The sequence below is a fragment of the Haliotis rufescens genome, unplaced genomic scaffold, assembly GCF_023055435.1.
Source record: "Haliotis rufescens isolate VD_foot unplaced genomic scaffold, xgHalRufe1.0.p SCAF_40, whole genome shotgun sequence".
NCBI classification, from domain to species: Eukaryota; Metazoa; Mollusca; class Gastropoda; order Lepetellida; family Haliotidae; genus Haliotis; species Haliotis rufescens.
Window position 1 is genome coordinate 1,936,552 of NW_025964113.1, and position 14,840 is coordinate 1,951,391.

Below are 14,840 nucleotides of genomic sequence, written 5' to 3' on the forward strand. Positions count from 1 at the left end.
ACTGTTGAATGTTTATTCTCTTCTGATGGTCAATCTGTCATTCTTTTAATTTATAGATAATCAGCAAGACAAACTCCATTCAGAATATCAATCTTTCTTCTAGTAATAGTGTGGAGAAAGTCACAGACTGTAATCTGTTGAAGAATATTTTTGTTACTATGGTAACCAAAATGGTAATAAATGTAAATAAATAAAAAATTAAATAATACAATTCTTTGACAATACAAAACTCTGAATCTGAAAATAATAGACCAGTATTTATTACAAACCACCAGAATTTAACTGTCTGAAAAGTAAAGAGTTGTAACCAGTCACTTAAAATAACCTAATGAAAACCAAGCTTTTAAAACAAACAAAATTGTGTTGTTTGTTTGTTGTTGAACGCCGCACTCAGCAATATTCCAGCTACATGACAGCGATCTGTAAATAATTGGATCAGACAATCCAGTGATTGACATGAGCATTGATCTACGCAATCGGGATCAATGACATGCATCATTCAAGTTAGCAAGTACAAAATTATGTCACCAATTTGATGCGAATACCATAAAATTTGTTTTATGCCACATTTATTATTCTGGTTTCTAAATTAATGGTTTCCATGGACAAAATAAGACAAATGTCACAATGCAAGTAAGTACACATTATCAGTATTACGCATTGTAAAAGAATATATCCACACCCCTCCCCTTCTAATGATAGTCAGAGTTACAGGTTTTCTAAATTGTCAATCCTGAAAACCCAGGCCCACTGACATGGCATCAGAGTGACAGGAATTGGTGGAATCATGACTGTCATTCCTGATGTGGGGCCAGATTTGAAATCAAAGTATCCTCGGTATCCTAGCAACCTCACTGTGGTGGCGGGACCAGTCTGTGGGGCAGCTAGCTCCAGCATATCTCCCCTAGGCCAGCTGAGAGTGATGGCGTACACGGAAATACCAGCTGCAGACGTCTTGGATGTGTACCTACGTGAGAATAAATGAGAAAAGTTGTGTTGGCATCATCCTGATTGTTCAATTATTGATGTTAATCGATAAACGTCATTTGGCTGTTTTTGAATGTTAAGTAAATTCAGCAAAACACCAAACAAAAACAAACATAAATACTTACTTCAGCACTTCATTTTTAAAATAAGACACTGAGATTAAGTAGTGAAAAAATGCTCTCAGGGTCGTTAGAGGGGGCAAACGCTTGTTCGATTATGGACAATTGCTTTTGATTGATGGTTCGTTTGGACCCTCCGATCAATCTTCGATTATATCAATGAATCAGAACCCAACTATAGAATAGATTGTGTGTGACAAACCAAACGCTCTTCAATACATCACCAAAGGCTTATCAGCTTGAATGATAACCATTTGAACAATAGTTGTAATCCCTCTTTTTTGTAAGAAGAAAAAGAATGAGTACCTGACATCTTTGGTGCTGCAGTCAGGATAATTAAACAGTCTGTAAAAATTGAGTTGGTTTGTTTGTTTGTTGTTTTACACCGCACACAGCAATATTCCACCTATATGACGGCGGTCTGTAAAAAATCGAGTCTGGACCAGACAATCCAGTGATTAATATCATGAGCATCGATCCACGCAATTGGGATCGATGACCTGCATCAACCAAGTCAACGAGCCTGACCACCCAATCCCGTTAGTAGCCTTTTACGACAAGCATAGTCGCCTTTTACGGCAAGCATGGGTTGCTGAAGACCTATTCTACCCTGGATATAAACTGAGTAAACTGAGAGGTTGATATTATGAGCAAGATTCCACTTTGTTTGGCTACTCTGATGTGCAATCAACCAAGTCACTGAGCTGACCAACTGCCCCATTTAAAACGACTTTTGAATAAATGGTGGCAGTTTCTAACCCAGAATTTTCATGGGGGACATGACATACATTCAGATGTGACATTACATCTACGGCATTGCCTATAACATACTTACCAGACACCAGGTGTCGCTGTGTCATTCTGAGTACTCCAGGGTCGAGTTCCATAAATACTCTCACCATTAACATTCAACCACTTCCCTACTTGCCGTAGTCTCTCCTCAAATATCGGACCAATCATACCGCTGGAGGTGGGGCCGGCATTCAGCAAGAAGTTACCACCGCAGCTGTCAACAAAAATATGTTCATCCATTGACATTATGAGTGAGTGAGTTGGGTATAACGCCTCTTCCCGAGGCAAGGGAGTTAACTGACTGTAAAAGTCCAGTTTCCACCCTTGTCAAACTTGGTTGGAATTTCGTGGTTCGATCATAGCACCACCAGTGGCTATTTCAAGTTATATTCCTTCTGTGTCCCTTCTGTTTATGTTCCTTGGTTTGTTTGTTGTTTAACACTGCACTCAGCAATATTTCAGCTATATGATGGCGGTCTGTAGATAAATCTGGACCAGACAATCCAGTGATTGACATCATGAGCATCCATCCATACAATTGGGATACGATGATAAGCGTTAATCAAGTCAGCGCGCCTGACCACCCGATCCTGTTAGTTGCCTCTTACTACAAGCATAGTTGCCGTTTACCGCAAGCTTGGGTTGCTGAAGACCTATATTACTCTGAATCTTCACAGGTATTAGGTGCCTCAGAATTCAGCTAAATTGTGCCTACCTGACAACCACCACCAACTGACTAATCAGTTGCTCTATGGTGTTGAAGTCTTTCAGCTGGGCGTTACGTCTGTAGGACCATGCACTCCTGTCTATAGTAGTCGCATCCTCAAATTTGTGCTCCTGTACCACACCTAAGAATAGTTAAGATGTTAAAACTATTTCAAATATTTATACTGCCAAATAAAAGCTCTTTACAACTGATCCCAGTACAGAAAGGAAAATTCAAAATTAACTGAACATCCTTCCAATACTTTTGATAAGTAGTATTACATGTTGTGAATCGCTGAAGTCATCAATATCACATCTTCCCAGGGCAAGTCAGTTAACCGACTGTAACAGTCCAGTTTCCACCCTTGCCGAACTTGCCTGGAATTATGGACTTATATTTTGGCTGGACTAATAAGTCTATGCATAGTCCAATCAAAATCCCATAATGAAATCGACATCCACTTCATAGATAACATGGCAGATGCCTTGCCGAATTTGTTCAATTGCAGGATTTGCAGAGCATGTGTACTGTCAATTTGGCGTTGACAGATATTTTCAAAATAATGTCATGTTTTTAATCAAGGTACTCAAGTGATTTTTTGCACTTTGCGAGGTAAAGCCTGTTTTATTACAATAAAGATCTTAATTATCAGTGAGATTGTCTTGACTGTGGGCCACTGTTGTGTTTGAAGCAATGCATTTGATATGAGAGGTGGAATCTGATTGGTCAATAGGAAGAATATAGAAGGGACATAACTTGTAACAGCCACTGGCGCTACGATCGAGCCCAGAAATTCCAGCCTAGGTCGGCAACGGTGGAAACTGGACTTTTTCCAGTCAATTAACACCCTTGACTGGGAAAGATGTTCACAGGGTAATATTTGTGCTACGACTATCATAACTCTCTTACATTATCTCCTACGGGTTGCACAAATATGTGTCCAAAACGCACAAATGTAGAGACTGGACGCAGGAAAAGAACATATTTTGTCCCGAGGGATACACAATAATATTCATTGTACCAACAGCAAAGTCAGTTAAAGTCAGTTAACTCCCTTGCCTCTGGGAGATGGCAATATCAGTAGAGGCTTTAAATAACTGAATCTTGCCAAGACAAAACAGTGGTTGACAGTATGAACAACCCCCATCATTCACACCATCAGGTCAATTATTGTGAAATCCTCATTTTAATCAGCTATCACAACAAGCATGTATTGCTAGGGACCTTTTTGGGTCAAGGGGGTGGGGATCACCTTGTTGAGTCAAGGGGGGTGGCGATCCCCTTGTTGAGTCAAGGGGGTTGGGGATCACCTTGTTGGGTAGAGGGGGTGGTGATCACCTTGTTGAATCAAGGGGGTTGGGGATCACCTTGTTGAATCAAGGGGGTTGGGGATCACCTCGTTGGGTCAAGGGGGTGGGGATCACCTTGTTGAGTCAAGGGGGTGGGGATCACTTCGTTGGGTCAAGGGGGTGGGGATCACCTTATTGAATCAAGGGGGTGGGGATCACCTCGTTGGGTCAAGGGGGTGGGGATCACCTTGTTGAGTCAAGGGGGTGGAGATCACCTTGTTGAGTCAAGGGGGGTGGGGATCACCTTGTTGGGTAGAGGGGGTGGTGATCACCTTGTTGAATCAAGGGGGTTGGGGATCACCTTGTTGAATCAAGGGGGTTGGGGATCACCTCGTTGGGTCAAGGGGGTGGGGATCACCTTGTTGAGTCAAGGGGGTGGGGATCACTTCGTTGGGTCAAGGGGGTGGGGATAACCTTATTGAATCAAGGGGGTGGGGATCACCTTGTTGAGTCAAGGGGGTGGAGATCACCTTGTTGAGTCAAGGGGGGTGGGGATCACCTTGTTGGGTCAAGGGGGTGGGGATCACCTTGTTGAATCAAGGGGGTTGGGGATCACCTCTTTGGGTCAAGGGGGTGGGGATCACCTTATTGAATCAAGGGGGTTGGGGATCACCTTGTTGGGTCAAGGGGGTGGGGATCACCTTGTTGAATCAAGGGGGTTGGGGATCACCTCGTTGGGTCAAGGGGGTTGGGGATCACCTTGTTGAATCAAGGGGGTTGGGGATCACCTCGTTGGGTCAAGGGGGTGGGGATCACCTTGTTGAGTCAAGGGGGTGGAGATCACCTTGTTGAGTCAAGGGGGGTAAGGATCACCTTGTTGGGTCGAGGGGGTGGGGATCACCTTGTTGAATCAAGGGGGTTGGGGATAACCTCGTTGGGTCAAGGGGGTGGGGATCACCTTGTTGGGTAGAGGGGGTGGTGATCACCTTGTTGAATCAAGGGGGTTGGGGATCACCTTGTTGAATCAAGGGGGTTGGGGATCACCTCGTTGGGTCAAGGGGGTGGGGATCACCTTGTTGAGTCAAGGGGGTGGGGATCACTTCGTTGGGTCAAGGGGGTGGGGATAACCTTATTGAATCAAGGGGGTGGGGATCACCTCGTTGGGTCAAGGGGTGGGGATCACCTTGTTGAGTCAAGGGGGTGGAGATCACCTTGTTGAGTCAAGGGGGGTGGGGATCACCTTGTTGGGTCAAGGGGGTGGGGATCACCTTGTTGAATCAAGGGGGTTGGGGATCACCTCTTTGGGTCAAGGGGGTTGGGATCACCTTATTGAATCAAGGGGGTTGGGGATCACCTTGTTGGGTCAAGGGGGTGGGGATCACCGTGTTGAGTCAAGGGGGTGGAGATCACCTTGTTGAGTCAAGGGGGGTGGGGATCACCTTGTTGGGTAAAGGGGGTGGGGATCACCTTGTTGAATCAAGGGGGTTGGGGATCACCTCGTTGGGTCAAGGGGGTTGGGGATCACCTTGTTGAATCAAGGGGGTTGGGGATCACCTCGTTGGGTCAAGGGGGTGGGGATCACCTTGTTGAGTCAAGGGGGTGGAGATCACCTTGTTGAGTCAAGGGGGGTGGGGATCACCTTGTTGGGTCGAGGGGGTGGGGATCACCTTGTTGAATCAAGGGGGTTGGGGATAACCTCGTTGGGTCAAGGGGGTGGGGATCACCTTGTTGAGTCAAGGGGGTGGGGATCACCTTGTTGAATCAAGGGGGTTGGGATCACCTCGTTGGGTCAAGGGGGTGGGGATCACCTTGTTGGGTCAAGGGGGTGGAGATCACCTTGTTGAGTCAAGGAGGATGGGATCACCTTGTTGAATCAAGGGGGTTGGGGATCACCTCGTTGGGTCAAGGGGGGTGGGGATCACCTTGTTGAGTCAAGGGGGTGGAGATCACCTCGTTGAGTCAAGGGGGGTGGGGATCACCTTGTTGAATCAAGGGGGTTGGGGATCACCTCGTTGGGTCAAGGGGGTGGGGATCACCTTGTTGAGTCAAGGGGGTGGGGATCACCTTGTTGAATCAAGGGGGTTGGGGATCACCTCGTTGGGTCAAGGGGGTGGGGATCACCTCGTTGGGTCAAGGGGGTGGTGATCACCTCGTTGGGTCAAGGGGGTGGGGATCACCTTGTTGGGTCATTGGGGGTGGGGGAAATCACCTTTTTGTTTGAAGGTTTGGTTTGGTTTGTTGTTTGACGCCGCACTCAGTAATATCCCAGTTATATGACGGCGATCTTTAAATAATTGAGTCTGGACCAGACAATCCAGTAATTAATATCATGATCATCGATCAATGCAATTGGGATTGATGACATGCATCAACTAAGTCAGCGAGCCTGACCACCCGATCCTGTTAGTCGCCTCTTACGACAAGCATAGTCACCTTTTAAGGCAAGCATGGGTTGCTGAAGACCTGTTCTACCCCGGATCTTCATGGGTCTTGTGTCAAGGGAATCACTGGGGCAGGGATCACCTTGTTGGGTCAAGGTTGGGGGGGTCCTAAGGAGGAGAGTGGGGATCACCTTGTTGGTTCAAGACAATATCATTTGAAACAGGACTTAAGTGTTACCTGGATTGAACTTGTCATGACAGGTGTAGTATCCTCCATGTTTACACAATGTGTCACTTCCCCATCGGTCATTCGTCACCACTGTGTCCTTTACAGGGCTAGGGGGACAATGTTACACATGAAAATTTCACTCTGGATTATAACACGGTAAAATGTTATTAAATGGTTCTTTGCTCAAGTGTAACTAGCAGAGGAATATATTTGACATATTTGTCCAACAATCCCATGAAGATACACCAGTCCTGTGGCTTACCTTACACGTCTGGACATAATAATCATAATAAGAGAGAATCTGGATTCAACCAGCAGATCAGCGGATCCTGGCGCCACAATGGGACTGAACCTGCGTAGCCAATTGCAGAACCTTAGAAACAATAGTAGCCACCTACCCCCCTCCCCCGGTGCCCCCACCAGATTTAACCACCTGTCATTATACAGCCAGGCCAGGAAGTGTGTAGAGTTCCAGTAGGACGATGGCGCCATCCACTGTCCGTCTGACCACACCACATCAGGCTTGTACAGGTTCACCAGCTCATACAACTCGGGCATTGTCTTGAACTGGAAACAACACAAGTGTAAGATTAATCCATATCTCATGATAGGGAAAAATCTTCTTCCACAGGCAAGGTGTCAACTGACCATAAAAGTCCAGCTTCCACCCTTGCCGAACAAGGCTGGAATTTCTTGGCTCAATCAAAGCGCCACCAGTGGCTATTACAAGTTATGCCCCTTCTATGTCCCTCATATTGACCAATCAGATCTACCTTTTACTTCACTTGCATTTGCTTCAAACTTGAGTACCTTTTTTTAAAAAATGAGATTTGGAAAATATCTGTCAACACCCAGTTGGTGGTAGACATACTTTGCAAATCCTTCAGTCGACTGAAATCTGCAGATTGAGATCCACGTTTACGAACGGGATGTCAATTTCGTTACGAGATATTGATTGGACTATGCATAGACTTGTAAGTCCAGTCAAAATGTCACGCCGTAATTCAAGCCTAGTTCGGCAAGGGTGGAAAATGGACTTTTATAGTCAGTTCATGCCCTTGCCTCGGGAAGATGGGGGAAAGACAAGGGAAGATGGTCTGACTATGACAGGGAAACACAAGTTAAGTTGGTCAGACTGTGATGGGGGAAAGACAAGGGAACATGGTCCGACTATGACAGGGAAACACAAGTTAACTTGGTCAGACTGTGATGGGGAAAGACAAGGGAAGTTGGTCCGACTATGACAGGGAAACACAAGTTAAGTTGGTCAGACTGTGATGGGGGAAAGACAAGGGAACATGGTCCGACTATGACAGGGAAACACAAGTTAACTTGGTCAGACTGTGATGGGGAAAGACAAGGGAAGTTGGTCCGACTATGACAGGGAAACACAAGTTAAGTTGGTCAGACTGTGATGGGGAAAGACAAGGGAAGTTGGTCTGTCTTTGATAGGGAAAGACAAGGGAAGTTGGTCAGACTGACGGGGAAAGACAAGGGAAGTTGGTCTGTCTATGATGGGGAAAGACAAGGGAAGTTGGTCAGACTGACGGGGAAAGACAAGGGAAGTTGGTCCGACTATGACAGGGAAAGACAAGGGAAGTTGGTCTGTCTTTGATAGGAAAAGACGAGGGAAGTTGGTCGGACTGACGGGGAAAGACAAGGGAAGTTGGTCCGACTATGACAGGGATAGACAAGGGAAGTTGGTCCGACTGACGGGGAAAGACAAGGGAAGTTGGTCCGACTATGACAGGGAAAGACAAGGGAAGTTGGTCCGACTATGACAGGGAAAGACAAGGGAAGTTGGTCTGTCTATAATGGGGAAAGACAAGGGAAGTTGGTCCGACTATGACAGGGAAAGACAAGGGAAGTTGGTCTGTCTATGATGGGGAAAGACAAGGGAAGTTGGTCAGACTGACGGGGAAAGACAAGGGAAGATGGTCCGACTATGACAGGGAAAGACAAGGGAAGTTGGTCTGTCTTTGATAGGGAAAGACGAGGGAAGTTGGTCGGACTGACGGGGAAAGACAAGGGAAGTTGGTCCGACTATGACAGGGAAAGACAAGGGAAGTTGGTCTGTCTTTGATAGGGAAAGACAAGGGAAGTTGGTCCCACTATGACAGAGAAAGACAAGGGAAGTTGGTCCCACTATGACAGGGAAAGACAAGGGAAGTTGGTCTGTCTTTGATAGGGAAAGACAAGGGAAGTTGGTCGGACTATGAGAAGGAAAAATCACAATTAAAGCAATATACTGGCATGCTATAACTGAACTATGATACAAACCAGTACTGTTTGAAATATTGCATGTTATCAATACAACTATCTACAAATGCCATTAATGTCACACACCACTGAGGGTACTGATGTGTCAAAATGTCCTACCCGAACAAAATCTTGGGTCTGGAACTTGTTCCTCTGATCATGTTTGAAGTACGGGTTGACAAACTCGAACAGTGAGTGGTAAATACCAAACTTTAGGATGGACTTCTTCCGTATGGAGTTGGCCAGGTCACCTAGAACACATATGTCAAGAATTGTTGCCCTGCTGCCAGGTGTCTGGAATTGCCCCATGTACCCTATCATGCATCTTTATCCAATAAGCGGCTGCAATGTTTCTAAGAAACGATTCCTTGATCCTCAATAACCTGACTATTTAAATATATTATCACGATTATATAAAGTAACATATTTATCAGTGTGTAAAATAATCGCCAGCATGCTATACAGATTGCTAGCTCCAGATCATGCGGATTGTAAGCTTCAGATCATACAGATTGTTAGCTCCAGATGAAGCAGATTGTTAGCCCCAGATCATGCAGATTGTTAGCTCCAGATGAAGCAGATTGTTAGTCCTAAAACATGCAGATTGTTAGCTCCAGATCATGCAGATTGTTAGCTCCAGATCATGCAGATTGTTAGCTAAAGATAATGCAGATTGTTAGCTCCAGATCATGCAGATTGTTAGCCCAGATCATGTAGATTGTTAGCCCAGATCATGCAGATTGTTAGCTCCAGATCATGTAGATTGTTAGCTAAAGATAATGCAGATTGTTAGCTCCAGATCATGCAGATTGTTAGCTAAAGATAATGCAGATTGTTAGCTCCAGATCATGCAGATTGTTAGCTCCAGATCATGCAGATTGTTAGCTCCAGATCATGCAGATTGTTAGGCCCAGATCATGCAGATTGTTAGCTCCAGATCATGTAGATTGTTAGGCCCAGATCATGCAGATTGTTAGCTCCAGATCATGTAGATTGTTAGCCAAGATCATGCAGATTGTTAGACCCAGGGCAAGCAGGTTGTTAGCCCTAGATCATGCAGATTGTTAGCCCCATAACATGCAGATTGTTGGCCCCATACATGCAGATTGTTAGCTCCAGATCATGCAGATTGTTAGCTCCAGATCATGCAGATTGTTAGCCCCAGATCAGACAGATTGTTAGCCTCAGATGAAGCAGATTGTTAGGCCCAGATAATGCAGATTGTTAGGCCCAGATAATGCAGATTGTTAGCCTCAGAACATGCAGATTGTCAGCCCAAGATCAAGCGGATTGTTAGCCCAAGATCAAGCAGATTGTTAGCTCCAGATCATGTAGATTGTTAGCCAAGATCATGCAGATTGTTAGCCCCAGATCATGCAGATTGTTAGCCTCAGACAAAGCAGATTGTTAGCCTCAGCATATGCAGATTGTTAGCCCCAAAACATGAGACAGTTAGCCCCAGACCAAGCAGGTTGTTAGCCCCAGAACATGTAGATTGTTAGCCCCAGAACATGTAGATTGTTAGCCCAAGATCAAGCGGATTGTTAGCCCAAGATCAAGCAGATTGTTAGCTCCAGATCATGTAGATTGTTAGGCCCAGATCATGCAGATTGTTAGCTCCAGATCATGTAGATTGTTAGGCCCAGATCATGCAGATTGTTAGCTCCAGATCATGTAGATTGTTAGCCAAGATCATGCAGATTGTTAGACCCAGGGCAAGCAGGTTGTTAGCCCTAGATCATGCAGATTGTTAGCCCCATAACATGCAGATTGTTGGCCCCATACATGCAGATTGTTAGCTCCAGATCATGCAGATTGTTAGCCCCAGATCATGCAGATTGTTAGCCTCAGACAAAGCAGATTGTTAGCCTCAGCATATGCAGATTGTTAGCCCCAAAACATGAGACAGTTAGCCCCAGACCAAGCAGGTTGTTAGCCCCAGAACATGTAGATTGTTAGCCCCAGAACATGTAGATTGTTAGCCTCAGAACATGTAGATTGTTAGCCTCAGAACATGCAGATTGTTAGCCTCAGATCATGCAGGTTGTTAGCCTCAGAACATGCAGATTGTTAGCCTCAGATCATGCAGGTTGTTAGCCCAAGATCATGCAGATTGTTAGCCCCAGATCATGCAGATTGTTAGCCTCAGATCATGCAGGTTGTTAGCCTCAGATCATGCAGGTTGTTAGCCTCAGATCATGCAGGTTGTTAGCCTCAGATCATGCAGATTGTTAGCCTCAGATCATGCAGGTTGTTAGCCCCAGATCATGCAGATTGTTAGCCTCAGATCATGCAGGTTGTTAGCCTCAGATCATGCAGGTTGTTAGCCTCAGATCATGCAGATTGTTAGCCCCAGATCAAGCAGATTTTTAGCCCAAGATCAAGCAGATTGTTGGCCCAGATCATGCAGATTGTTAGCCCAAGATCATACAGATTGTTAGCCCCAGATCAAGCAAGTTGTTAGCCCAAGATCAAGCAGATTTTTAGCCCCAGATCAAGCGGATTGTTAACCTCAAAACATGCAGATTGTTAGCCTCAGAACATGCAGATTGTCAGCCCAAGATCAAGCGGATTGTTAGCCCAAGATCAAGCAGATTGTTAGCTCCAGATCATGAAGATTATTAGCCTCAGAACATGCAGATTGTTAGCCCTAGATCAAGCAGATTGTTAGCTCCAGATCATGCAGATTGTTAGCTCCAGATCATGCAGATTATTAGCCTCAGAACATGCAGATTGTTAGCCCTAGATCAAGCAGATTGTTAGCCCCAGATCATGCAGATTGTTAGCCTCAGACAAAGCAGATTGTTAGCCTAAGAACATGCAGATTGTCAGCCCCAAAACATGAGACAGTTAGCCCCAGACCAAGCAGGTTGTTAGCCCCAGAACATGTAGATTGTTAGCCCCAGATCAAGCAGATTTTTAGCTAAAGATCAAGCGAATTGTTAGCCTCAGAACATGCAGATTGTTAGCCCTAGATCATGCAGATTGTTAGCCTCAGATCATGCAGATTGTTAGCCCCAGATCATGGAGATTGTTAGCCTCAGAACAAGCAGATGTTAAGCCTCAGAACATGCAGATTGTTAGCTCCAGATCATGTAGATTGTTAGCCTCAGAACATGCAGATTCTTAGCCCAAGATCAAGCGGATTGCTAGCCCCATAACATGCAGATTGTTAGCCTCAGAACATGCAGATTGTTAGCCTCAGAGCATGCAGATTGTTAGCCTCAGAACATGCAGATTGTTAGCCCCAGATCATGCAGATTGTTAGCCCTAGATCAAGCGGATTGCTAGCCCCAGAACATGCAGATTGTTAGCCTCAGAACATGCAGATTGTTAGCCCCAGATCATGCAGATTGTTAGCCCTAGATCAAGCGGATTGCTAGCCCCAGAACATGCAGATTGTTAGCCTCAGAACATGCAGATTGTTAGCCTCAGAACATGCAGAGTGTTAGCCCCAAAACATGAGACGGTTAGCCCGTGACCAAGCAGGTTGTTAGCCCCAGAACATGAAAGATTGTTAGCCCAAGATCAAGCAGATTTTTAGCCCAAGATGAAGCGGATTTTTAGCCCAAGATCAAGCGGATTGTTAGCCTCAGATCATGCAGATTGTTAGCCTCAGAACATGCAGATTGTTAGCCTCAGAACATGCAGATTGTCAGCCCCAGATCAAGCAGATTGTTAGCCCTAGATCAAGCGGATTGCTAGCCCCAGAACATGCAGATTGTTAGCCTCAGAACATGCAGATTGTTAGCCTCAGAACATGCAGAGTGTTAGCCCGAAAACATGAGACGGTTAGCCCGTGACCAAGCAGGTTGTTAGCCCCAGAACATGAAGATTGTTAGCCCAAGATCAAGCAGATTGTTAGCCCAAGATCAAGCGGATTGTTATTATCAAACACCTACAAGGAGGGTTAGACACTTTCTTCTCTCCCTGATTCTGAAATGCTCTCAAACTCTACATGTATGGATACAGAAACATACCCACTAAGTCCCTGCGAGGGCCAACGTCCATGGCATTCCAGTTGAACGAGTATTTGGTTGGCCAGTTGCAGAATCCTTCATGGTGCTTTGTTGTCAGCACAACATATCTGAAATGTGCATGTATAATATGTACATGATATATATGATTTGTTGACAAAGATCAACTTTCTTGAAACCACAGGAATCTGTTGCAATACCTGGGATGTATCTAGTCTGCAGCAAACAAATCAGTACAAAGGTTCTTAATTCATGTTAGATGCCTAATTCTTATATTATGTTATGGCTTTATAGAGGTGACTAAAATCAATTGTAAATAATATCTCATAAGGACACAAATATACAGGAAGAGGCATAATTTACTGAATTGAATGCAACGTTAAAATACCCCCGAATTTAAGAAAATACAAACTTTGAATAAGATAGGCCAAATTTGCTCAATATGATGATTTCTTAAAATTAGTTTCATTTTTTAACCTTGCGCCTGAAGCGTTGAATATCTCCGCCCATTCGTCGGGGTTGTAGAACTCAGCTGTAAATTGTGCGGCAAAGTCAGCATAGGTAAAATCCGGTCGGTGGGTTTTCTTCATAAACTCTACAACGTCCGGTCTTTTATTAAGCAAAAACTCCTGGAACCAAGCACCTGCGAAGCTTGGAACAGAGAACACCCCCCAGTGAAGAAAGATGCCAAACTTGGCCTCGTCGTACCAGGCCGGGAGGGGCCTCTGGTCCAGTGACTCCCATGTGGGGTCGTATCGGGCACCTGCCGCTAGTGTCACAGACAACAACGTGCACAACAACACGAACTGTGCAGCAGCCATGTCAGACAACAATTCTTGTCACAACACCATTTAAACCCGTACGTGTGATCACATGATTAATCACATGACCTGGGTTCCACAAGTCAAAGCGGACCAACGAAAACAAAGTTCTAAAACGGCACAGCGTCAAAACAGCATGAAGCAATAACATGACCACATTTGGGAAAAGGGAACCTGTACGGCACTGTATTTTCATTTTATGCGGTTTTATTTTAATTAAATTAAAATATTGGGTATTTCATGTTTTTAGTATTTTTCGTTATAAACAGTAATTGATTCACTGAGGTACTGAAATTGTACTTTAAAATACTCAAGTAGGAAATTGAACTTTAACACATTTTTTAAATAACGACAGTGGAATAGTTTAACCATAGTAAGATTGAACACATAACAAAACCATAACCTGACAGAATACCGATGCGGTACGTGAACGCGCTGATTGAATCAATTAAGGGGTTGAAACTGGAATAAATAAAAATGAGAATGTAAAAATGGAGTGAAAATATGTAAATATAAAAATATATTGTTAAAATTTATAATGGTACCCCAAAAAGGAAATATAAGAATAATATATTTTAGTGTAAATTTTGCTGAAGGAATAATGAAACTGGTGTCGTTTTGCCAGGCAATTTTTGTGCCTTTCTTGGCAAAAGCGGATCGTTTGTATTTAACGTAATGAATATACCGTATTCGACGTAATAAGCGCCCAGGACGCTCTCAAAATTATAAATAGGGGGCTCTTATTAGAATATTATTTTGGTGAAAAAAAACAACTGAGTTGAAAGATCGTAAATTTCGTGGTTTATGCTGACAGCCTGAAATGTTTATATACGACATATATAATTTTCCAGAATTTAATTGCCAATAGTTAAGGGTGCATATAACACACGAGTGCGTATTATACACGAATAAATAAGTCTTGTGTACATTGATCAATCAGAAGGGGTGCAATGGGGATTATTCACTAGTGGGCGCTTATAAGAGCGGGGCGCTTATTACGTCGAATACGGTATATATAGAGAGTCAATTACAGATTGAATTGAATTGATCTTTTAGAACTAGGTGTTTATCGGATCAAATATTTAAACAAATATTTTAATATGAAAACAAGAAACCAATCTTCCATTATCGCTGCCGAATCCTGCCAATTAAAATCGATCCATTGTCACCGATCGTTATAATTGTGAATTGTTTGCAAGTTGATCTAAACGTTTTAAAATATTTTCACACTGTGTGCTATGATAATATGCAAAGGATTTCATCCAAAAATGTCATTTAGA

The 14,840-nt window shown here is 44.1% G+C and overlaps 1 protein-coding gene across 1 annotated transcript; it reads right to left on the reverse strand.

The window, feature by feature from the left end:
- Positions 1-235: 235 nt before the first annotated feature.
- On the reverse strand, positions 236-13,637 carry LOC124138440 (alpha-L-fucosidase-like). The gene is made up of 8 exons (XM_046505080.2): positions 13,217-13,637; positions 12,743-12,849; positions 8,883-9,013; positions 6,937-7,070; positions 6,513-6,610; positions 2,614-2,746; positions 1,942-2,112; positions 236-967 (listed from the first exon to the last, which is right to left on the reverse strand). The coding sequence occupies exons 1-8, from the start codon at positions 13,558-13,560 to the stop codon at positions 709-711; spliced, it is 1,377 nt and encodes a 458-aa protein (XP_046361036.2). The 5' UTR covers positions 13,561-13,637; the 3' UTR covers positions 236-708.
- Between the last annotated feature and the right edge of the window lie 1,203 nt (positions 13,638-14,840).